The sequence below is a fragment of the Marmota monax genome, unplaced genomic scaffold (genome assembly GCF_021218885.2).
Source record: "Marmota monax isolate L192 unplaced genomic scaffold, Marmota_monax_Labrador192_F-V1.1 WCK01_AAM20220418_F8-fsc00322, whole genome shotgun sequence".
In the NCBI taxonomy this organism is placed as follows: domain Eukaryota; kingdom Metazoa; phylum Chordata; class Mammalia; order Rodentia; family Sciuridae; genus Marmota; species Marmota monax.
The window spans coordinates 99,512-125,218 of NW_026692168.1; the positions used below are offsets into that span (position 1 = coordinate 99,512).

Here is a 25,707-nt window from a genome sequence, read left to right on the forward strand (position 1 = left end):
CTCTAAAATTAAAAGAAAAACAATGCAGAAGGAGGAGGCTGAGGCTCTGGCTCAGCAGTAGCACACTGCGTGGCATGTGTGAGGCACTGGGTTCAATTCTCAGCACCACATATAAATAAATAAAATAAAGGTCTATCAACAACTAAAAAAATATTTAAAAGAAAAAAAAACATTATAATAGGAAAAAACATTTGTAACAAAGAATCAGCAGCCAGAATATGAAAACCCTAACAAATCAATAAGAAATAAACAAGACAGTTTTTAAAACGGACAATAAACATGAAAAGACAATTTATAGAAAAAATATATATAAATACCCAGTAATTATGTTAAAAATGTCAAATTTCACAATTAAGAAATAGAAATAATGAGACATCATGTGGGGGGGGGGAGAAATGTTAGCAAAACCTCCCGTTTTCTTAAAGTAAAAGACATTTATATTTTTCCGGTCATTTTCTGGAGAGATTTCTAGATTCCCAACTTTTACAAGTTCTAGGTCTTCTAACTCTCCTCTACCTGGTAATTGATAACTCATTTTTTCTTGACAAGACATGCATAAACTCTGTTAAGTGTGTGTGTGTCCATTGTGGCATATAAAAAGGATTTTTAAAGTCAATATTAAACTATAGCAAGGTAGGAAAAGTTAAAGAGGGTCTTTTGTAGGTTTATACACATATTGCTTGGATATTTTATAAAAATAATAAATTGTTATATTTTGTTTTAAAAGGAAAAAAAAGAAATGTGAGAATCTTTGATTAGTCTCAGAACACTTCAACCGCAAATAGAAAATAAGATCAATATAGGAAGCCAGGACTTAAAAGAGCAAGGAATATATTGAAGTCAATAAGCTATTCTCACTAGTGGTTCAACAAGAAGGCAGTACTTAGGAATCCACACATGAACCTTTAGTCAGGAACAATTTGTAAGTCAAAAACCAAGTAGACAAAGAATATCAAGAAAAATCTCAATGTTATAAAAGTTAATCAAGATGTCAAGTAGGAAATAAGTAGTCAAAAAGGAAAAGCAAACCAAGCATCATCTTACATGCATTGTTCATTGCTATATAAGGTAGACATTTAGTAACATTTATTACATAAGTGAATAAACAATTTTTCTTGCATATTTGCATGCTTTTCTGGAAATACAAGGACTATCAAATTCAAACATCTTTGATTCTAAGAAAAAAGAGTCTGTTAACTATAAAATTAGATAATACCAACAATTGCTCAGGGAAACTTGATCTTACCTAATGAAGAAGCCAAGAACAAGTCATGAATATTAGAGGTCTCAAACTTGTAGAAGTACTGTTTCTATCATTAACATGAATACTCCATTCAATCACTATATTTACAATTTATTTATAATGTAAACTAAGTCGTTAGGCAAACCATAATATCCAAATTTTCAGGGAGAAATACAAGCAAATTCCTGACAGAGTAAATGAATTGTTATGTTTTGTTTTAAGAGGAAAAAACAAAAGAAATGTGAGAGTCTTTGATTAGTCTCAGAATACTTCAACCAAATAGAAATACTGTCAGGGGTAGAGAAGAAATACGAAACTTCAACAGAAAACACCCCCCCCCACACACACACACACACAAACACACAAACACACACACACACATACACACACACACCACACATAAAAGTAAGAATGAAATTGACATGTATGGAGATTAATTAGACTAATTAACCTGGGAAAATTTCTGTGGAAAAACAAGTGCAAGCAAAATTTTAAAGATGTGAGGAAGCTTAGCATAAAAATTTATATAATAGGAAGAGCATCTAAATTATTTTTTTAAATTGGTTCTTTTAGTTATATATAACTAAAAAGCTCCTTCACAGTAAAAGAAACAGACAAGAGCATGAAGAGAGAGCCTACAGAATGGAAGACAATCTTGCCACCTGTTCCTCAGACAGGGCATTAATTTCCAAGATATACAAAGAACTCAAGAAACTTAACACCAAAAAACAAAAACAAATAACCCAATCAATAAATGGGCAAAAGAACTGAACAGACCCTTCTCAAAAGAGCACCTAAATTCTTGAGCAAGAAAATGGCATGACACAAGTAGTGTTTAAAACAAATTAACTCATAACTGGAGATAGAAAGGATGTTGTGGCAATGATCCAGACTTTTTAATGTCTTTGTGAGAATGGGAGAGGACTCATGTCTCACTTTCCCAGTGAGAGATTCTGAAAAAACAAATTAATATGCCCACCCCACCCTAAAATTAGTTACTATCAAAACATTCTCTTCTATACTTTTGAAGAATAGTCTTTTTACCTGAATCCTGAGAGGTCACATAAGAAATATCATTCACAGCCTTAAGGAAATTTGAAAAATCCAGCATTCCATTAACTATAAAAATGGTTCAGAAAGAGAAGGAAAAAAATCCCATCAGCAAATAATATCAGTAAACTCATTAAAAACATAAAATAAAAATACAAGCTAAAAAATGTAAATAGGATTAACTGATGATGTTAGAATACCATTGTCTGTACACAAGAGCAGTCAACAATAACACTATATGTAAAGAAAACTTACCAGAAAAAAAGTTACGTGTTATAATTAAATAGTAAATAGTGCACCAGCAATAACAGAAATGCTATGAACTAGGACTGTAGATCTGTAATGATCTCGGTTTAAGACTCTAATGTTTATATTTATAATTAGATGTAAAAAAAAATATATATATATATATATATAAAACATGCCAATTTTACCTGAGAAGTGATTAAGCATAATGGGTTTTATACTTAGAGGATAGAACTGATTTCACTGTGCTATAGAAAAGTGGTTCCAAGCCTTTCTGGGGAGGTTAGGGATCCAGTTGAGATTCTTGTAAAAGATTTATCTCACCTCATTTCTTTCCCTCTCCCCATTAAAATACATGAACAAAATACTGCACAATATTAAAATAATACTTACCAGAGAAGTCATCTCATTTTTCATGTAAAAAATAATGACTATTTCTTAAAAGAAAAAAAGAAAGGAAATCTAAATTGTACAAATGATGATTTTTATAAGAAATTGTGGTTGTTTGGTTTGAAAAAGAAGTTGAAATTATGCAGTGCTTTTGTCATGAGGGTGCATAAGTCATCTCTAATGACAGTCAGAGATGAAAATCCTGATTCACAAAATCTGCCAAAGCACAGAATCGGGGTTTTTAAAATTCACTTTCTGAACAAAAATAGATCCTTATCAAGAAAAATCAATTTGTCGGGGCTGGGGATGTGGCTCAAGCGGTAGCGTGCTCGCCTGGTGTGCCTGCGGCCCGGGTTCGATCCTCAGCACCACATACAAACAAAAATGTTGTGTCCGCCAAAAAACTAAAATAAATAAATAAATATTTAAAAAAAAAAAGAAAAAAGAAAAATCAATTTGTCAAGATTCTTCAAGTTAAATAATTTTGATTTCATTTCTTTCTGTCTTTAAATAAATGAGGTTAATTTTGTCAGGATTTATAGATCAATGATGCTATGGACACCAGAAAAAAATAATTATAAATCTGCATTTCTATTTAATGTCATCTGAGCAGAAGTAAAAACACTTCAGTGCTTCCATCCAATTGCCTCCAGGCTTCTAACTGCAAAGAAACTGAAAAGGCTTAATTGCTCTCATTTCCATACCATAAAAATACTTTCTTCAATATTAGGAAGCTTGTTATCTGCCTCCAAATTTCTTCAGTGTAACAACTTGAAAGAGGGCTCTTCTTTCCTTCAAAATTAGTGAAACATCTGTCCAAATTTTAATCAACTACTTGACTTGTTTTCTGACTTCATTGTGACCATTTAGGCAAAGAGCTTTCAGATAAGACATCAAAAGCACAATCCATAAAAGAAAAAAATGTAGACTGGACTTCATCAAAAGTAGGAACTTCTGCTTTTTCAAGACATTCTTAATGAAAAGACAAGCCAGACTGGAAGGAAATATTTTACTAATCACTTATCCAATAAAGGACTTGCATATAATTCTACTGCTAGGTATTTACTCAAGATAAATGAAAGAATATAATCATAAATATATATAGATATATAAGTGTTTATTCTAGTTTTATTTGTAATATCCCAAACTGAAAACAAACCAAAGTCTTTCAATTCATAGATGAAAAAACAAATCATTGTATATCCATATAATGGAATAGTATTCTGCAATAAAAACGAATGAATTATCAATACACATAAAAGCATGGATAAACCTCAACATAAGTTGAAGTGAAAGAAACCACACTAAAAAAAGTAAAAACTGCACGCTCCATTTATATAAAAATTCTAGAAAATATAAACTAATCTACTGTGACTGAAGCAGGATGGGATTTGCCTAGGAATGGATTTGGGATGGAAAAAGAAACTAAAGGCTTAAAAAAGAATATAAAGAAACTAGAGGTGATGAATAAACTCATAATGTTGAATATAGTGTTTCATAGGTGAATACATATCTCAAAGTTTATCAAATTGGACACTTTAAATATGTGCAGCTTATTGTATGTCAATTATACCTTAATAAAACTATATGCAAACTACTCATAAATATATCAGAGAATTTCATGTTTTCTTCAATTTCTTGACAAAAACTCTTGAAAAGGAAATAATTCAAGGTTCTGATGCAGATGAAGATGACAACTTTAACAGCTATATTTCTTCTAGAACATTTGGCAAAATAAATATCGCTGTGAAGCAATGAGCCATGACATATTCAAGGGAAATGTCAGAGCTATTAATTTTTCTAATATCTCCTTCAAAATTCTTTTTAAAAGTATCAAGAGTTCTGGAGTGAATTGAGGTATTTTATGGAAATTTATTTTCAAATTTTTTTCTTTTATCCAAGTCACAGAGTAAGTTAACATTCCCAGGGCACACAAACAAGATCTTGCCAATCATGTATGACTCACATAAGGGATAAACATCCTTCTAGGATATTTAAAGATAAGATGTGTGCTCAAGAAAATCCAAGTTTGAACATTTTCCCACTATTAATAATCAAGGCTTCTCACAAAAAAAGATCCACGCTTTGTGATAAGTTTTCAGGATAGATAAGAAAATACATCTTCAGTTTCATGTTTCCATTGCCAAGAAATATCTTTTAAAAGAAGCACAGTTTCTGCATTACATTGTATTGAGAGATGAAAAATAAAACCAAGATTTGCAGGTTTTGGGTACTTTTTCTCTGTCATTTTAAACTTAAGTTAGGTTGATATAAACAAGGATGAATATCTATAATCATAATGACATATGTGCTTTTCTTAATTCCTATCAAGAGCAAATAGTGCAATCAGGCATAAAATATTGACTTGATGACATACATGCTACCTGATCTTATAAATTCATTAACTTATTCCATTCTATATTTGTTTCAGGCAAAATAATACCTTAATAACATAATTTTACATAAACCATTTCCCATAGGTAATTTTAAAAATGGTAAAGAAATCAAATTTAAAAATCACATTGAGAGGGACCACTTAATGGACTACCTGAAAATCACCCATGGAATTTCTAAAAATAATAACTTATAGTCAATATAAATAGAATTTAGAACTCATACTTCTAAAGGACACTCATGGTCATTATGGGGGCGCTAGACTTAGGGAAACTTTGTGTGAGGAATAGGACAATTTTGCAATACCTGTCAAAGTGTTATATTCTTTAACTCAGCTTTCTTATTTCTAAAAATCTGTTCTATAGAAATGTTTGAACAAATGTGAAAGAGTTTATGTACAAATGTTCTTTAGGCATTATTATTTGTAGGAGCAAATATTTTAGAGGTAACTTCACCATTAATCAATATGAGACTGATTAAAATCACATATTTAGTGATTTGCTACACCCTCAGGACTTTTTAAATGTAGGACTGATATCATTATTTAAATTTGTCATTTTTAAATTTTATTTTGAGACAAGGCCTCACTAAATTGCCAAGGCTTGCCTCAAATTTGTGATCCTCCTTCCTTAGACTCTTGAGTAGCTGGGATTACAAACTGAATAAACTTTTAATATAAGTATTGGCTATATGTGTTTTCTTTTATGAAAAATACTTTTATGTAAAATATGTCTTGCCTATTTTTCTACCTCATTGTTTGCTATTAATTTGTACGGGTTTTTTTAAATGGTCTTAAAACTAATTCTTTTTCACTTGTGTGAAATTCAAATATCTCCAAGTTTGTAACATGTTTTCACTTTAAGGTGTTTTTTGGCAAACAAAAGTTTTTTTATTTTAATATGGTCAAATATATAAAATTTATTAACCTCTTCTTATAAGCCCAAACTCCTCCTATTACACTCAAACCTTTTTTGCCTTGTTTAAGAAATGCTTCCTTATTTCATAGTACCACTTTATAAAATGTAATTAATAAAAGTAAATGTCTAAACTGGTGCAGTGGTGTACCCCTATAATCCCAGCGATTTGGGAAGCTGAGGCAGGAGGATCCAAGTTCAAGGCCAGCCTCAGCCACTTAGTGATGCCCTCAGTAACAGCAAGACCCTGTCTCAAAATAAAAAATAATAAAGAGTTGGGGATGTATTTCAGTGGTTAAGGGCCCCTGGGTTAAATCCCCAGTACCAAAATAAAATAAAATAAAATAAAATCATGTATACTAAGAAAACCAATTTTAAAAAAGTTTAAACATGGAGCTGGGACAATAGCTCAGTGGTAAAGTGCTTGCCTCGCAAGTGTGAGGCACTGGGTTCAATCCTCAGCACCACATAAAAAAATAAAAATACTATGTGTTCAATTACAGCTCAAAAAATATATTTTTTTAAAAAAAGTTTAAACACACCAAATATTGAAAAGAAAGTGGATCCACAGGATACCTTACTTGGGTATATTACTTACTAGTGAATATGTAAAGTGGTACAACTTCTTTGGACAACAGTATGGCATTAATTTATATACCTATAGTTTAGTAACTCTACTTATAAGTATATACTCAAGAATAACCCTAGTACATACATATCAGGAAACCTGTCATGCCAAATACTTTTCACAGTAGCAAAAACTTAGAAAGAAACTCAGTGCTCATCAATGAGAGAGTAGATGGATAAGATGTGATATATTCACACAATATTATGCAAATGACTAAACAAACCAAAAGAAGCATGAAACAATACGAATAAATCTTAGTCATCTAATAACTGAAAAAGCCCCAAAAGATTCATACATTATGATAAATTTTTTACTAAAGTTTCAAAAACAAAAAAGTTATAATTCTTATCTATTTTACAGAAATATATATCCATAACAATAAAACTATAAAAAGAAAAGCAAGAAAATAATAAGCTAGGACTCAAAAAAATGCTTACATCAGGTTGGGAAAAAAAGAATGGGTTATTTAATAAACTTTATGGATAGGTGAAAGTTTATTATCAAGGTCCTAGTTTTCATTTTGGGTGGTCAGGTCAGATATTTATTATATTATTGAATACCACTGCACAACTAAATATGATTAAGTTAACCATCCATAGACCAATGATGAGAATACATTATAATCCAATCTGGAAATCAGTAAAATTATGTGTACCTGAGGCCCAATTTTTATTAAAAAAATTATTGACCCATTATCATCAGATAATGTTTTTAAAACAAAAGTGTTTTAGAACATGTGACAAAAATTATGTTTTATAACATTTTAAAGATTATCTTTCATATAATTTACAATATGACCAGCTTAAATTAATATGGAAAAGAAAAAAACTTACCATTGATATCAATAGTCTTTAGTGCCTGTAGCATTTCTGAATCACTTATAGAAATCTTCAAGGTACCAAGGACCATTGGCAGATCATTCACATAAATCTTACCACTTTGAATTTTACTAAAAATTTTACAGGCTTTAAGAAGTTCTGCACACACATAACAAAACATTTAGTTAATTAATTCAAAAGAATAAATATCCTTATTCCCCCTACTCTCTTGAAAAAAATAATCATTAAAAGAAGAAAGGGGAGTAAACATTTGTTTCTCAGATTCTTTAAAATCTAGCTCATGATTTATTTAGATATATCTGGAGACATTGAGAAATTGTCAGAAAAGTCATGCAAAGATCACATAGGAAAAGGTTTCCCTGGAAATTTTTAATACTTCCTCTGTGCTCTCATAGCACTCAGTATCTACCTCAACCAAATATCTTGGTATCATAGACTGCTTGCATATCGATATCATTTACTGAACTGAGGCAAGACTTTTCATTCTTTGGTTTCCGCTCCTACTTCAGAATAGAATATCAAAAAAAAAAAATCTGTTGAACTAAATTTGGTATAGTTCAGTAACTACTAAATTTTATTTTCAGGAAACAGCACTGAATACAAAAGAAAGATCTTTTAAATTACAACAGTGACTTTATTAATAATAAAAGTTTTACTGGAATACTGGATGTGAAGCCAGATTTCAGTGAAATGGGAAGCAAAAAAAATGGAATAACTAATGAAAACAACTGAAGACACTTCTCTGAAAAGTAATGAATATAAAATTGGTAAAGAAAAGATCCTGTGGAAGCAAAAAAAAAAAAAAAAAAAAATGAACCCAAGTTAGAAGTGAAAGAATTAGTCTGGTGACAGAAAAACTTTTCCAAAGAGATAAAAGGGAAGACTATGGATGGTGTTTAAAGGTAAGTTTATGGGTAGGAAGAGCAAGGAGTTTAGGAAGATTCCTCCCAACAAACAGCCTTTATGAAAATTCTGAAATAAATAAAGCTACATGATCCAGCAATCCCACTTCGGGGTATTAATTCAAAACAACTGAAGTCAGAATCTCAAAGAGACATTAGCATTTCCATGTTCATGGCAGCACTTTTCACAATAGCCAAGATGTTGAAACAGCCTGAATGTCCACCAAAAGATGAGTGGATTTAAAGGAAAAAAAAGTGTAGTATATACACATAATGGAATATTATTCAGCCTTTAAAAAGAAGAAAATCATGTAATACACTATAACATGGATGAGCCTAGAGGACATTATGTGAGTTAAATGAGCCAGTCATAGAAGGACAAATACTGTGTGATTCTACTTGCATAATATGTCTAAAACAATCAAACTCATGAAGCCAAGAATAGAACTGTGGTTGCCAGGAACGGGGGAGGAGAAAGCAGGAAGTTGTTAAGCATGGACATAAAAGTTTAGTTACATTTCATACTGAAGCAGGAGGATCACAAATTCAAGGTAAGCCTGGGCAATATAGCAATAAACAAAATAAAAATTTACACAAAATAAATAAGTTCTAGAGCTCTGCTGTACAATTTTGTCCCTATAGATAACAATACTGTATTTTACACTTAAAACTGTTAAGAAGGTAGATCTCATGCTAAGCATTTTTACCATAATAAAAATTTTTAAGAACAAAAAGAAATGGGGGAGAAAATATCCACTTTCATATATTTCAGAGAAGCAAATCTTAATATTTTAATTAAATAAAAGGTTTTTAAAATTTTAACAAATAGGTGTGATAGGGTTGAGGATTTGAGGATAGAAATTACTATTTGAAATAGGTACCAAAGGAAATAGGAGAGAGCTCTGGCCAAAACTTAAAGGAATGCCAACTGTGCTAAAAAAGTAGCTAGGGCTAGAAATCATATTGTACACCAAATACAGAGGTCAAGGAAATGAAATTGTAAATAAAAAGAGCTAAGAGTATAAGAGATTGTGAACAGAGAACAAGACATGAAAGTCTAGATTTCAACATGATGACCATCATGATTTGCAGCTGTGATTTCTGGTCAGAGAAATAGAGGTGGGAAGCTAGAGCAGCATAGGGGTTATATACTTGGACACTAAGCTAATACGACGGGCAGAGTTAAGAAAGAAAGAAAACTATGCCAAATTAGTCCATAAATACAAAGAAGAAGCCCAAGTTATGGTAGAGGTTAATGTCAAGAAGGAGTAAAGGGTAGAATACGCCTTAGCATAAAGGTACTGATAAGGGTTAGGGCTATGGCTTAGCGGTAGAGCACTTGCCTAGCATGTGTGAGGCACTACTAGGTTTGAGTTTCAGTACCACATATAAATAAATAAAATAAAGGTTCATTGACAACTAAAAATAGTAATAATAATTTTTTAAAAGGTGCTGATGAGAATATTCCAGTTAAATCAATAGAGCAAAAGATACTTTTGCTCTATTGAGCAAAAGTCTACTTTTGTTTTCTCAGGGCCTGCAGCATTTATTATATAATGTAATATCAGTTCATATCATAAGCCACTGGGAATGGAAAAATAAGCACTAACTGCTGAAAGAGCATATAATCAGGAAATTTATTCAAGTAATTCTAGAACTTCTTATTACCACTTAATTCTTCTGCATAAAAATGTCCTTGAGGTATTTCTTCATATAATGTCAGGGAGAGGTTAGAATGTATTTTCTTTTCCCTGTCAAAGAAACATCCACATTAGAAAGCAGCAAATACAATTATATAAAACTACATTTTAAAATATTAGCAAACCGGGTCTGGGGTTGTAGCTTAGTGGTAGAGGGCTTGCCTAGCACATGTGAAGCACTGGGTTCGATTCTCAGCACCATAATTAATTAATTAATTAAAGGTATTGAGTCCATCTACAACTAAAAATTTTTTAAAAAATATTAGCAAATCTATCAATAGCCTGAGATTCATATCTACCTGCTTCTCTCCCCTCCCTCCCTCCCTCCCTCTCTCTCTCCCCCTCCCTCCCTCCCTCTCTCCCTCCCTCTCTCTCTCTCCTTCTCCCTCCCTCCCTCCCTCTCTCTCTTTTTCATCATAAGAACCTTTCCCAAAGAATTTTCCAGTGATAGAGTTTCATATTCTTCCCCTAGAATTCCCACCTTGTTTCTTTTACACACTGTATCTGTAAGGAATAGAATTTACTGAGCCTAGTCAGAAAATAGACGTCATTCTTTCATTGTGGTCCAATTTTTCCTATTATAAGTCACAGCAATTTTTTAAAGAAAGTTTTATAATAAGGCAAATAAAAACATCTTTAGGGCCTAGGTTGTAGCTCAGTGGTAGACCACTTGCCTAGAATGCATGAAGCACTGGGTTCAATTCTTAGCACCACATATAAATGAATAAATTTTAAAAAAAGGTTCATCAACAACTAAAAAAAAAATTTTTTTTTAAATGTTTAAACAGCCAACGAATCAAAGATTTCATCACCTGTCAGTAAAAATGTCTGGAAAAGATGATTCCTTTGATACTATTATAAATAAATAAATTATATATCATCAGTATTAGAAGAAATATTAAGAGTGTATATAATACAAGATTCTTGTACAAAAGTGGAAAATGAGGCCCAGAAATGTAAAGTGAATTTTACAAGAGCCTAAACTAAAATATGATGTCAATTAGTACTCAATTTAAGTCTTCCAATCCCAAGTACAGTGCTCTTATCTCTACTTGATCCTAAGAGCACAGTCTCTTAATTTGCAAAAAATATTTGACATTACGTATGCAAAAGAGACACATAACTCTGGAAAATAAAAAACCCAATCTTGAAGCAATAGTTAAGGAATAGAATACAATAATTTAATACCGAATAAGTGAGGAAGATGTATAAAGAGGTAATGAAGTCTTGGGAACATGGTACTGATTCGGCAACTGGCATAAAGTGCTTTCTTTCCTGGTCATCTCCTCCTTTGACAGCTTCAGAGAGGGAGAGGCAATCTAGGTCCAAAAGCAAGTACGTTGGTGCCTGAGATAACCCTAGTAATCCATCACTCTTAGAAAATTAACCTCTTAAAAGATAATCATAACTTGAGCTTCTCACCTAGCTATGCTTCTGATGTAAAATTGCTTTCTGTAATTAAATTGCATTTCATATGTGCTAAGTTTTTAAATAAACTATACGATGTTCTTTCTGCAAAGCCATGTTTTTCTTACGTATACCACTAATTGCCTTCTAATTCATATTCTGTCAATTTGCAGTCATGAATTTTACAGCACAGGGAAAACCTATGGTATAGTGACAACAACATGACTCAGCCACCAGACTAGGCTACATAAACAGATTTTAACTACAGGTACAAAATAATGTGAAGAATCAACACAGTTATTCAAATGACACAGGTAATTATTTTCAAGATTGAGTAAATTACCACTTACCCCTGCATATACAAACATGATTTAAGAGACAAACAGCTAGATAAATAGATAATAGATATAGACAAACAGCTAGATAAATAAATACCACTTTAGAAAAGGAGGACTCTATTATAGATGTCTTCAATTTTACATGGAACCTATAACTTTGAGTTTCAAAGACTACTCAGAATATAGAAAACAAACTCAAGCCACAAAAGATTGATAGAAATTGGTACTGAGATCCCAAAATCTTCAAATCAATGTTCTCAGCAAGAATAGGCTAGGAAAAAACTTACCTTCACTGGAGGAGTATGCCAAGTATGGTTTCTTTCTGTCTCAACTCTGGGCTGGAAAACAGAAAAAGAAGAAAGACCATTTCTCCTCATCAGTTATAGCCATGTCTCCAGGCACACACAAATTTTGAATTCAAATTTACACTAAATATGCGGGCCAGGAAAATAGAAATTTTAAAAATTCATTTAAAGTGATCCCAGACATATAACAGTTAAGAAGTGCAAGGCAGAAGCAAATGTAAATTCTCAAAAAAATTCTCTTGGAGGTACAGAGATTTATCATGAGACTCCCATAAATGTAGATCAAGTATATGTGAAAGAATGAACAAAATATAAAATGTTCAAGGACACAGTTAATATAAATGAGAATCATACAAAATGACAGATTTAGATTCTCAAAGATTTCATATATTTATCAGATACCAATCTTTATCAGATACCCTTAGTGAAGTAACTAAGGAAAATGAGCAAAGAATATGATTTAAGACAGATTTTTAAAATCAACAAATAAAACTTTTAGAATTAAAAAATATAATCACTGAAATTAAAATCTCAATGGGGAAGCTGGGGTTGTGGCTCAGTGGTAGAGCATTTGTCTAGCATGTGTGAGGCTCTGGGTTCAATCCTCAGCACCACGTAAAAAATAAAGGTATTGTGTCCACCTACAACTAAAAAAAAAAAAAAACATAAAATTCTCAATGGGGGGCTGGTTCTGGGGCTCAGCAGTAGTGCACTTGCCTGGCATGTGTGAGGCACTGGGTTTGACTCTCAGCATCACATATAAATAAATAAAATAAAGGTCTATCAACAACTAAAAAAATATTTTTAAAAAATCTCAATGGGAAGGCTAAACTGCAAATTAAATTCAGGTGGATGAAGAACAAGTGTACCACAAAGTACATAAGGAAAAATTACAAAATACAAGAAAGAAAAAGAGAAATAGATAAAAACAATGTGAAATAATCTTGCTATAGTTTAATGGGTTGCTATGTAAAGACTTGGTCCCTGGGCTAAGTCTGGAGGTAGTAGAAGCTTTGAGAGGTGGAACTCCATGACAGGCCTTTAGATCACTGGAAGCATGACTTCAAAGGGACTATGGAATCCTAGTCTCTGTCTCACTTTTCTGCTTCTTAGCTCATGAGGGTTGTGGTTTGCTCTGCAACATATTCCTGCCATTACATATATATATATTCCTGCCCCATCAGAGGCCCAAAGAATGGAGCCATTGATCTTGGACTGAAAATTCCAGAAACATAGGACAAAATAAAGCTTTTTCCATTTATAAGTTAATTTCTCAGGTATTTTATTATAGTAACATAGAGTTAATACAAATGTGAAAGAACATGAAGAACAGAATCATAAGGTCTAATATACATCTTCTAACAAGAATCAGAAGGATAGTAAAAGATTAAGGGAGAAGAAATTCTCTTAACAGAAATGAACTCAAATTTTACAAAACTGAAGAAAGGCATTCAACTTCAGATTTAGGAAGCACAACAAATATCAAAATAGAAAAATAAAAAGGAAATGTAGGAGTTAGTATGAGGAGTCTGCCATTCTTCAGATCCGTTTCCAGGTTCCTCCTATGCTTAGGAGCCCTATGCTTCTGTGCTACCCAGGTGCTGAAAGAAGCACAGGGAGAACACTGGGCACCAGGAAATGATACCCCCTTGATGTAGCAGCTTTCTTTAGAAAAAATGTCATTTTTCTAATTCTTAGCAGTGGAAACTCTCATTTATCATAGTCTAATTGATCAAGATTGACAACTATGTCCCAGAAACAATTCTTGCCATCATCATTCATTTGCCAGAGGTGGGAGCCCAAGACAGAGAAGATCTCCAAGGAATCTCTGAAAATGTCTTCTAGAGAAATTGCTACCAGGGCTGAAAGAAGATGGATTATGAATTGTGAAAAACAACTGAGATGCTTGCAGGGCAGCCACTCGCTGTATGGCTGCACACTTTCTATGGCTACTTCTGGCCAAACATATTAACTGAAATATGCCTCTCTTGTTCACACTAAAAAGAGAATGATTGAACTCATCTGGGAAACAGGGGACACAAGCAGTGCCTTGCCCTAGTGGAACAGTAATGTGAACTTGAGGAATCATGAGGAGAATGGGTATTATTAGGATGTAGTTATTAATGAGCAATGGATGCATAGCAAGGTCACAGGGTTAATTTAAAGTTCTTCAAGTTACTGCCAAAGCATTTCATAGAAGACATAAGAATGGTAAACAAATATACAAAAAAAGATTCATCATCTCTAGCAATTAGAGAAATGCAAATTAAAACTACATTGAGAATCCATTTCACTCCAGTCAGAAGAGCAATTATCAAGAATACAAATGAAAATAAAATGTTAGTGAGGATGTAGGGAAAAAGGTACTCTCATATATTGCTGATGGACTGAAAGGTGGTGCAACTACTCTGGAAAGCAGTCAAAATTCCTCAAAAAACTTAGAATAGAATCACCATTTGACCCAATTATCCCACTCCTTGGTTTAAATCCAAAAGGACTTAAAATCAGCATACTACAGTGACACAGTCACATCAAAATTTATAGCAGTTCAATTCACAATAGATAAGCTATGGAACCAACCTTGGTGCCCCTCAACAAATGAATGGATAAAGAAAATGTGGTATATATACACAATGAAATATTACTCAGTCATAAAGAAGAATTTTATGACTTTTGCCAGTAAATGGATGGAGCTGGAGACTATCGTGCTAAGTGAAATAAGCCAATCCCCAAAAGACAAAGGTTGAATGTTCTCTTTGATACACAGATGCTAACACACAAACAAGGAGAGGAGGGGGAAGAATAGAAATTTACTGGATTGGACAAAGGGGAATGAAGGGAAGGGAGCAGGGATAAGAATAGGAAAGACAATAGAATGAATCAGACATATCTTTTCTTTGTACGTCACAGTGAATCTCCATATCATGTAAAACCAGAAGAATGGGATCCTAGTTAGAATTTACACTCCAGGTATGTGTAATATGTCAAAATACACTCTACTGTCATGCATATCTAAAAAGAATGATTTTATTTAAAAAGCTCTGAATGAAATTGGAATGGAAATAAACTTTAAAAAATAAGCAAATGTAGGAAGTTGAATGATGCCTCCACAAAAAGATATGTCAATGTTCTAATCTCTGGAACCTGTGAATATAACCTTATTTTGGAGAAAAATTCTTTGTAGATATAAGTTAAGGGTCTTGAAATGAGATATCCAATAATGGATATGTTCACAAAAATAAGGAAGAGGGAAATTTGAGATACAGGAGAGAAGGACATAAAGACCCATGTGAAGATGAAGGCAGAGACTGAGGTTATGCTGCCACAAACCAAGAAACACTAGGCTCATTTTTAAAATAGCAGAAATGTCAGCAGAGGACACAGGTTTAAAAACTAAAATCGGTTTAATGGAGAAAAAAGGACAAATTTTCATCATCTTCTGAAAGGATTCTTTATTTTATTTTTTTTTAAAAAAGAAGGAAAACCAAGCATGACGGTGTACTCCTAAAGTCAGGAAGCTGAGGCAGGATCAACTCCAGCCAGGGCAACATGAGACTCCAAAGTTTAAAAAAAAAAAAGAAAGAAAGAAAGAAGAAGAAAAAGAGAGAGGCTGGGGCAGGAGGATCACAAGTTCAAAGCCAGCCTTAGAAACTTAGCAAGGCCCTGACACAAAATATAAATTTTTTAAAAAGGGGTAGGAATGTGACTCAGGAAAAAGAGAGGAAGAGGAAGGAGAAGTAACACTTAAAATAGTGACATTTTAAAACTTGGACAAATATTTGAAGGTGAAAGGAAAATTTCCAAATATTTACCTCAGTTCTTGTACTGTGCAGTTGTACTTGTAAACTTTTCTCTCTCCTGAACTTTTTTGCTCCTGAAAAATCAGAGGATTTTTCTTCTCTACATAGGAATACTGATGTTTTATACCTGAATCACACAGAAATCAGAATAACTCCTAGATTGCTTTTCTTCCTCTTTCCTTCTTTTCAACATTTAATTATGGAAATTTTCAAACATAAACCAAAATAGAATAATGTAATGATCCCCCACATGTAACTATCACCCAGCTTCACTAAGGCCAGTCTTTTTCCATCTATATCCTTACCCCTGCTCTTATCCTTTATTATTTTGAGGTAAATCCCAGTATCATATTATTTCATTACAAAGATCTTTTGGGGAGGAGTACTGGTGACTGAACCTAGAGACACACTACTACTGAGCTAAATCTCCATAATTTTTCATTTTTTTATTTTGAAACAGGGTCTTGCTAAATGGCTAAGGCTGGCCTCAAACTTATGAACCACCTTCCAACTCCCAAGTAGCTGGGATTACAGGCTATGCCACTGCACCCAGTCTCATCTGTAAAGATTTCAAATATATATCTCCATAATATACATTAGGTGTTTTTTTCTATAAAAAACATCTAAAATGCTATTATGACCCCTGAAATATTAACAGGTATTTCTTAATATCATAAAGTAAGATAATCAGAGTTCAAGTTTCCGGTTGTCACTTAAACAATATAAACTGTTTCAATAATTTGCATCAGATTCAATAAAGTCCCCATGTTATAGTTGGCTAATCTGTCTTAAATCTCCATTTATCTATAGCTTCTCCTTTCATTTTTCGACGATGATGAAAATGATGATGATGATGTCATTTGTCCCGTATATTTTCCAATCTGGATTTTGCTGGAAGTTTCATCATGATCATAGGATTCTAAAGTTTGATCATGTTAATGTTTAATTTTTTAGGGGGAAGTACAAAACCACTTGTTTTTTTAAGTGGTGTTTTTTCCTTCAGGAAGTACATAATGTCCAATTGACTCTCTGTATAATTTTGAATACATGAATTTAAGTATATTTGATGTAGTTTAATCCCTGTAAAAATTATTCTTTATTGATGCTCTAATTTTCTCATCTTCAGTGGGAAAAGGCAGGAGCTTCTTCAAGTAGGCACTTAAGTCCTCCTGATGTATCACTGGTAACATTCTTCCTTACTTTTCTTATCTGTGGAAATCAAGATGTTCTGGGCCTCTCTGTATATTTTCTCTACCTGAAATTTGCCACATCTCCAAAGAGCCTTTTAATAAGAAGTGGTATTTCAAGGCTAAAGTCTGGGCACTAGAGGCTGAACTGCCTTTTAATAATTTGCTTTCTTGTTACTTTTATTTCTTATTTCCACTTCCTATTGTACTACAAAGAATTTTCACAACACAAACATCACATAATACAACAAGATAAATACAATTAGCCTGAATCAAACTGGAAGAGACAAGACCAATGCTCTTGTAAAACTACATAGTTTTACTTCAGATAATCCAGGATATATCTAAATTTCAAGGACAAACATAAAATTATTTTTGTGTTCTTTAAACACTGTTGACTAGGAATGATTCCAGGCTGAACTAGATTCCAAACTTGTCTTCTTCACATTGTAATTACCTGGGGAGCTTCAGAAAACACTAATACCTATGTCCCATTCCCAAATATTGGTTTAAGTGTTTGGATGTGGTCTGATATTGAAATTTTTAAAAAATACCCACATAATTCTAACCTGCAGACAAATTGGGACTTACTATGGCAAACCCCATAGATTTGCTCCTGTCCAGTATTCACATCAACTGAGTTGCAGCTCCTCATACTTGGAGTAATATCTTACTCTTCCTTGTTCACAGAACTAAAAGTTTTTTCAGAAATGGTTCCTTCTTTTTAGAGCAAGACCTGCCTAGGTAATACACAGGATAATGACTAAGTTATATATTTAATAGTTTTAGGTAAATTTAGTCCTAAACAAACTTGTAAAATAAGAGAATATTTTATCATACATCCAGCAGATACTTTGCCCTTTGGACTCTGTATCCTTTTTATTTTTTTTAATTTATTTTATTTTATTTATTTATTTATGGGGAGAGGAGTGCTGGGGGTTGAACTCAGGGGCACTCAACCATTGAGCCATATCCCCAGCTGTACTTTGTATTTTATTTAGAGACAGGGTCTCACTGAGTTGCTTAGTGCCTCACTTTTGCTGAGGCTGGCTTTAAACTCACAATTCTCCTGCCTGAGCCTCCTGAGTTGCTGGGATTAGAGGCATGCGCCAGGGTACCCAGCTTCTGTTTCCCTTTTAAATCCAATCCCCCAAATTCCTATCCTGAAATAGAAATTACCTATCTTACTTAGTCCCCTCTACAGACCGCTGGTCCCATAGGCAATGACTTTCAACTATTTTGAAAATAAATAGGCTAACATAAATTTTCTATTGAGAAACAGTTCAGAAAGAGAATATATAATGACAAACTATTCCACAAAACAATACTTATCTATATTATGTGAAAAGTACTCTAATGTAATCAGTTCTAAACTATCCTTCAAAAAGAAAAAAATAGTAGTGACTTTCTTTTTGTATGTTTGGGTTTTTGTTGTTGTTGTTATATAATTTGGGGGTTGGTTTGGGGGTTTTTTGGTTTTGTTTTCTTTACTTTTTTTTTTTTTTGGTAATGAGTATTGAACTCACGGGTGGTGCTTAACCACTGAGCTACATCCCCAGCCCTTCTTTATTTTGAGACAGGATCTCACTAAGATGTTTAGGGCCTTACTAAGTTATTGAGGCTGGCGTTGAACTTGTGATCTTCCTGCATCAGCCTCCCAAGTTGCTAGGATCACAAGAATGTACAACCATGCCCAGCAACTAGTAGTGACTTTCTAAACTGATTTCATGACAATTAATTTCATGACCATTAATGGGTCACAGCCTAGAATCTACTGCTGCTTTGTCTCTCTCACCTCTTCCCTATATATCCCTCATGAAACTGAGTCTTCCTATAACTGGTTCAATCATGGCTTCCACTCTACTACATGATTGTGGTGTTTCATCTTCTTTTTTAAGTATGTTTTTAAATTTTGAGCTGCTCCAACATCTTATGGAATAGAGATGATTTGGTATAAATAATGAATAGTTTTAAAATATTTGTCCTGTATTCCATTCCTTTGGGGCATGTGTCTCCAAGGTACTAACCTACTTTGAACAATGCTAAAGAAACAAGGTAAGGGACATTCCCCCTACCTTCTACTTCTTATTAGATAACAAGTTCTATTGTGATCTTCTGGAAACAATTGACTTGCTTTTGCCATCTAACAGAAATCATGATAAAAATGTTAGATTAAATAAAGTAGAAATACAAATTTATGGTAAGTAGAGGAGATTTGGGTTTAAGTGCCTCTTTAATCACAATGCTCAGATAATTTCCAACTTCACCAATTGGTAAGACAAGCATATAGGTGGACAAAGATAAAGTGAGATATATCCAGAATGTTTTCTTAGAGCTTTCTTCTTTTTACAAGAAGCAAGTTTTCTATTCCAATCTTTTAAACAGAGATATGGATAAACTGTGGTATAAAAGCGTATTAAGAATTGTAATGCAAAAAAAATAGAGAGCTCATGTATAATGGCATAATTTGGCGTGAACATACTTTCAGAGTTACGAAAAATTGTGCTGTGAATGGATAGTTATGAATGTAATGCACTCCACTATTGCCATGTATGTAAGAAATTAAAAATTTTAATTTATATTAAAAATAAGTATTATTTATCCTGCATATATGTGAAAGGCTAGAGCTTCTTTTGTAACTAACAAAAGGTAACCAAGGCAATGAAATATACAAAAAAAAGAATTAACAAATATTCAAATGGTTTAATTTTATGGAAACCAGTAACCCAAGCTCAGATAGAAGAACACTTTTATTTCCTTCCTAAATTATCTTTAAGATATATTTTTTTTAATATTTATTTTTAGTTTTCAGCGGACACAACATCTTTGTTTGTATGTGGTGCTGAGGATCGAACCCGGGCCGCACGCATGCCAGTCGAGAGCGCGCTACCGCTTGAGCCACATCCCTAGCCCCCTAAGATAAATTTATATGGTCTGGGGATATAGCTTAGTTGGTAGAGTGCTTGCTTCACATGTTCAAGGCCCTGGGTTCAATCCCCAGCATCGCAAGGAAAAAAAAAAGATAAACTTACAGACACATTGATAATTTTGATAATTGCTCTCTTCTAACTGGTATTCTATGATAGATAACAGACTTCAATATAGTTGTGACAGAAGTGAGCAAAGAATGTAAGAATGGCTATTTAAGATTTAAAGCTATGCTCCTGAAAGAATGACCACAAATAAGCAACATAAACTATATGTTTGGCACTAACAAAAGCATAATTCAATAAAGTTAAGATCAGCATTTTTAACTTACACATTTTTATGTTCTGGATTATAACCCCTAATTTCAGGTGAAACTTTGTTCTCCACTATTTTAGAAAATTTGATGTATTTCTTGTTTTCAATATTTCTTGTTTGCAAGTTGGTTCCAGAAGAGTTATTAACTGATAAGCCAATATTTTCTTCTGCCTGTGAACAATCAAGAGTCACAATTATCCATGTTCTCTTTGTACCTATACATCAAATGCAACATTCTGGGTCCAATAATTCATGTTAGATCAGTATTTATTCTCAAATAATGCTACCAAAGGGAATTTTGTTAAAAATGATTTTATTCATTAGTGCATTATTATTTCAGATGACCTACTTTAAATATCATCAGTTTTCCTCAATGCATTATGAACCTCTAAAATACATGGCATTCATTAATATATTTAACAATACCTGAATCTAGTTCTTAAGGCATCAGATTGAAAATATTTACCATATGCTTTACAAAGCAATAGTTTTAATCATAAAAATTACATACAAATCAAAGGCATGATCCATGAAAGAAATAACTAATCAACTTGACTCCATTAAAATTTAAATATTTTGCTCTATGAACAAACTTATCATGAGAAGGAGAGGATAAATACTGGGAGAAAACATTTGCAAAGAACATACCTCATAAAGGACTATTATCCATAATATACAAAAGACTCTTGAAACAGCAATCAGAAAAGAACAACCCATTTTTAAAAGGGTAAATGATCTGTACAAATACTTCACCAAAGAAAATGTAAAGATAGCAAATACGCATATAAAAAGATGCTCAACATCAACTGTCACCAGGAAATTGCAAATTAAAACAAGATACCACTACACACCTGTCAGAATGGTGAAAATTCAATAATGAAAACTATAAGACATTGAGGGACTGGGGTTGTGGCTCAGTGGTAGAGTGCTCACCTCACACATGTGGGGCCCTGGGTTTGATCCTCAGCACCACATGGATAAATAAAATAAAGACATTGTGTTCATCTACAACTAAAAAATAAAAACATCCATACTATCCAAAGCATATTTGATGCAATTCCTGTGATAATTCCAATATCATTTTAAAAAAAAAAAATTTTTTTAAATCCTAAAATTTGTATTAAATCAGAAAAGACCCCAAAAAACCAAAGCAATCTGAAGCAAAACAAAGTCAGAGCCATCACACTTCCTCATTTCAAAATGCATTATAAAGCTATAGTAATCAAAACAACGTGGTACTAGCATAAAAACTAGAATAGGATTGAAAACTCAGAAATAACTCAAGTATTACAGTCAGCTGATTGTTGACAGGCGTGGCAAGAACATACAATAGGGAAATGACAGTATCTTCAACAAATGGTGGTTGGAAAACTGGATATCCACATGTAAAAGAATGAAATTAAAAAAGAAAAGAATGAAATTAGACACTACTTGTCTAATTTGAATATATAAAATTGACTCAAAATGGGTAAAATAAATTACAAAGCTACTAGAGGAAAACCTTTGGGAAAAGTGCCACAACACTGGTAATGGCGGGGTTTTTTTTAATATGACCCAGAAAGCACAGATAATAAAAGTAAAAACCGACTATTAAGACTGAATGAAGGACTGTGCTACAGCTCAGTAGTAGATCACTTGCCTATCATGCATAAGGCCCTGGGTTTGATCCCCAGCACCAAAAAAGGAAAAAATAAAACAAGAAGGGGATTGCATCAAACTAAAAACCTTCTGCACAGCAAAGGAAACAACAGCATGATGACACAATCCACAGAGTGGGAAAAAAATAAGCAAACCATACACCTGATAAAGGGTTAATATCCAAACTATATAAGGAACCTAAACATATCAAGAAAACAATCCAATTAAAAAGTTGGCAAAGAATCTGAACCGACAATTCTCAAAAATAAACACGTATAAACCAGGTGCAGTAGCATATGCCTGTAATCCCAGCAATTCAGAAGACTGAACCAGGAGAACTGCAAATTCAAGGCCAGCCTCAGCAACTTAGCAAGATCCTATCTCAAGTTAAAAAATAAAAGGACTTGGGATGTAGCTCAGTGGAAAAACACCCTGGGTTCAATCCCTAGTACTGAAAAAAAAGTACAAATGACCAACAGATTTGAAAGAAAATGTTCAATATCTCTAATCATTATGAAATGCAAATAAATTACAACCAGTGATACTACTTCACACCTGTTAGAATAGCTATTATCAAAAAGATAAAAAAAAATATCAAGGATTGGCAAGGATCTGAAGAAAAGGAAACCCTTACAAACTGTTGGTTGGAACATTGATTGGTATAGCCATTTTTGGAAAATAGTATGAAGGTTCCTCAAAAAACTAAAAATAGAATTATCATATGATTCAGCAAGTCCACTTTTGGGTATATATTCAGAGGAACTAAATAGTATGTCAGAGAGATATCTGCATTCCCAGATTGATTTTAACATTATTCACAATAGCCACAATATAAAATCAACCTTGGTGTCCATGGACAAATAGATAAAAAAAAAATTGTAGTATATCAACACAATGGAATACTATTCAGGCTTAAAAGGAAGGAAATTCTGTCATATCCAACGCCATGGATAAGACTGAAAGCTACATGTAATAAGCCAGGTATAGAAAGACAACCCTGCATGAACTCACTTATATGTAAAATATAAAAACCCTGATCTCATAGACACATAGTAAAAAGCTGTTTACCAGAGGCTGGAGAAGAGGGAGGGATGGGGAAAAGGAAAGAGTACAAAGTTACAGTTACACTGGAAGAGTTTAGTGAACTGATGCACTGTATGGTAACAACACTTGTTAATAATGTATTGTGTATTTCAAAATGGCTGAAAGAACAAATTTTTAATATTCTTATATCAAAAATGATAAGTTGATGAGGTGATGGAAACAATGGAATGATCTTGACAGAATCATTCAATTACATATACACAGCTGAAAACACCAATTTGTATCCCTTAAATATACACAATTATTATTTGCCAATTTTAAAATAATTTTAAAATTCAATGACACTATTTTAAAAACGTGAAAATCCCAAACACTATAAGTAACAAATATGAACAAGAAAGTGGAACAAACGGAACTCATTCATTGTTGGTGGGAATGCAAATGGTAACAGCCACTTTGGAAGACAGTTTAAATTCTTTGATCTCTTGAAGAATTATCCAGGTTGCTACATTCAAAAGATATTCCCATCACACCCCACAGAAATTCTCTTGGTATGGTACTAGTTGGGTTGTTAGATGACAGTCCAACATATGTTCACTAAAAGAGCTCAAAAATCATCTCAGATATTAGGCAGGTTCCTGAGGACTTTATTACTCTCTAAATTTGCTTAATGATCATAGATGTATAATAATATAAACTAAAAAATACAGGGAATCTTTAAAAACTGTCTTGAACAAATACCTGGCAGAACAAATGTTCTTTTGTTTCCATCTTTCTGCTGAGAGATAAATTCTGCTCTTCAGGATTAAAAGGCCTTGATCAACAAGTATGATTGAGCAACAGTGCAAAAGGATTTCCTGCAGAAATAGAAAAAAAATCATATGTCTATTTAGGAAATTTAAGTAATTATATTTATAGTTATATTTATCTACCTGAAGTTATCTCTTCAGTGTAACACTCTCTTAAGGTATAATACCTAGCATTGCAGATACATGGACATAATAAAGCAATTATTAGATTATAAATCACAGGAGAGCACCCAGTCCCTTTGTGGTATAAAGAGAAGTAAATAAATGCACCTCAAGTGGCACAAAAAGCAGAGAAATCCAATTATATTTATTCAAATAAACCCTAAGGAGTAGAACTACAGAAACAGCAATCACCAGCTAACAAATGCTTACTATGTGCTAAACATTATGATAAACACTATGACATGAATTATTTAATTTATTCTTCACAATTGTCCTTTAAGGAATTGCCATTATCCCTATTTTACAGATGAGAAAAATAAAGACTTGGAGAGAAATGAAATTTCCCAAGACCACACAGCCAGCAAGTAATGGAATCAGAATTTGAATTTAGGCAATCTAACTCAAAAGCACATGCTCTTCAGCACCATACAACACTGCCTTCAAAACAATACTACTACAAACCAAAGATGTTTTAGCTTCACTTGAGACTGTGGATTTCACATCATGCTGTTGAGAGCCACAGCCGAAGGGGCCCCAGCAAACTTCCAGCTGCTTCCAGCAAACTTCCAGCTGCCGGCTGATGATTGGCTCACAGCCGCCCCAGCAACATCTAGCTGATTGGCTCCTCGACCCCAGCAACATCTAGCTGATTGGCTCCTCTGCGGTGATGCTCATTGGGCTGTTTCCCTGCCCTTTCAGACCACGGAGCTGCTCATTGGGGGACTTTTTTGGCTCCGCCCACGTGACCCAGCCAATCAGCCTCAAGAGCAGGAGGATTGTGGGAGGTGGAGAGAAGCTTGTGTGGGAGAGAGAGGCTTGGGGAAAGCCGGTGGTGGCAGTTGAGGCTCTGAGGGTTTTTCCTGAGAGACTATTTTGTTTGTCGTGTGTGGTTCTAAAAATAAAGTTAGTTTCTTTTGACAAGTGGCTCCTGATTGTGCCCAGCCAGACTGTGGCATCATGCGACAGTAATAACCAACACTTCTGGAAATTCCCAAAATTGTCACAATTTTTTTTACTCATATCTGAGCCACATCTGAACAGCTATTTATTACATTATTAGTAATGTTATATATTACAATTCTAGTTGTATCCATCAGTGTCTTTTTCATATTGTGAAGTATCATTATTCTGTCAAATAGACACCCATCACTTTTAAATTGTTTGCATTTATTTCTGAAATATGCTATAGTAATTAATTTTGAATGTGATATATCTACTATCTCTGGAATCCAAAATAGGTTTAAAAATAAAATGAAATCACATTAACAATACGCATCTCAAGAAGACATTAGAAATCTATCCAGGTCTCCCAGCAACCCATTGTATGAAATCTCTTCTATACCTTCTCTAATCAGTTCAATCTTTAAATTATTTGTCAGAGCAATACTGTCTTCACTATCCTTGCTGTCCTCATGATTCAAGTTACACTAATCATTTGGATTTTAATTTTGACATGTATAGTTCTTCT

General features: G+C 33.3%; 1 protein-coding gene across 1 annotated transcript in view; it reads right to left on the reverse strand.

Moving 5' to 3' along the window:
• Window positions 1–25,180, reverse strand: part of Efcab13 (EF-hand calcium binding domain 13) — a 44,421-nt gene extending 19,241 nt beyond the window's left edge. The window contains exons 1-9 of the mRNA XM_046420921.2: window positions 24,702–25,180; window positions 24,010–24,125; window positions 20,603–20,757; window positions 16,169–16,283; window positions 12,339–12,389; window positions 11,495–11,625; window positions 10,275–10,357; window positions 7,699–7,842; window positions 2,288–2,362 (exon numbers count right to left, since the gene is read on the reverse strand). Of these exons, the coding sequence (XP_046276877.1) occupies window positions 2,288–2,362; window positions 7,699–7,842; window positions 10,275–10,357; window positions 11,495–11,625; window positions 12,339–12,389; window positions 16,169–16,283; window positions 20,603–20,757; window positions 24,010–24,039 (784 nt within the window). The 5' untranslated portion in view covers window positions 24,040–24,125; window positions 24,702–25,180. The remainder of the gene's footprint in view (window positions 1–2,287; window positions 2,363–7,698; window positions 7,843–10,274; window positions 10,358–11,494; window positions 11,626–12,338; window positions 12,390–16,168; window positions 16,284–20,602; window positions 20,758–24,009; window positions 24,126–24,701) is intronic.
• Window positions 25,181–25,707: the final 527 nt, after the last annotated feature.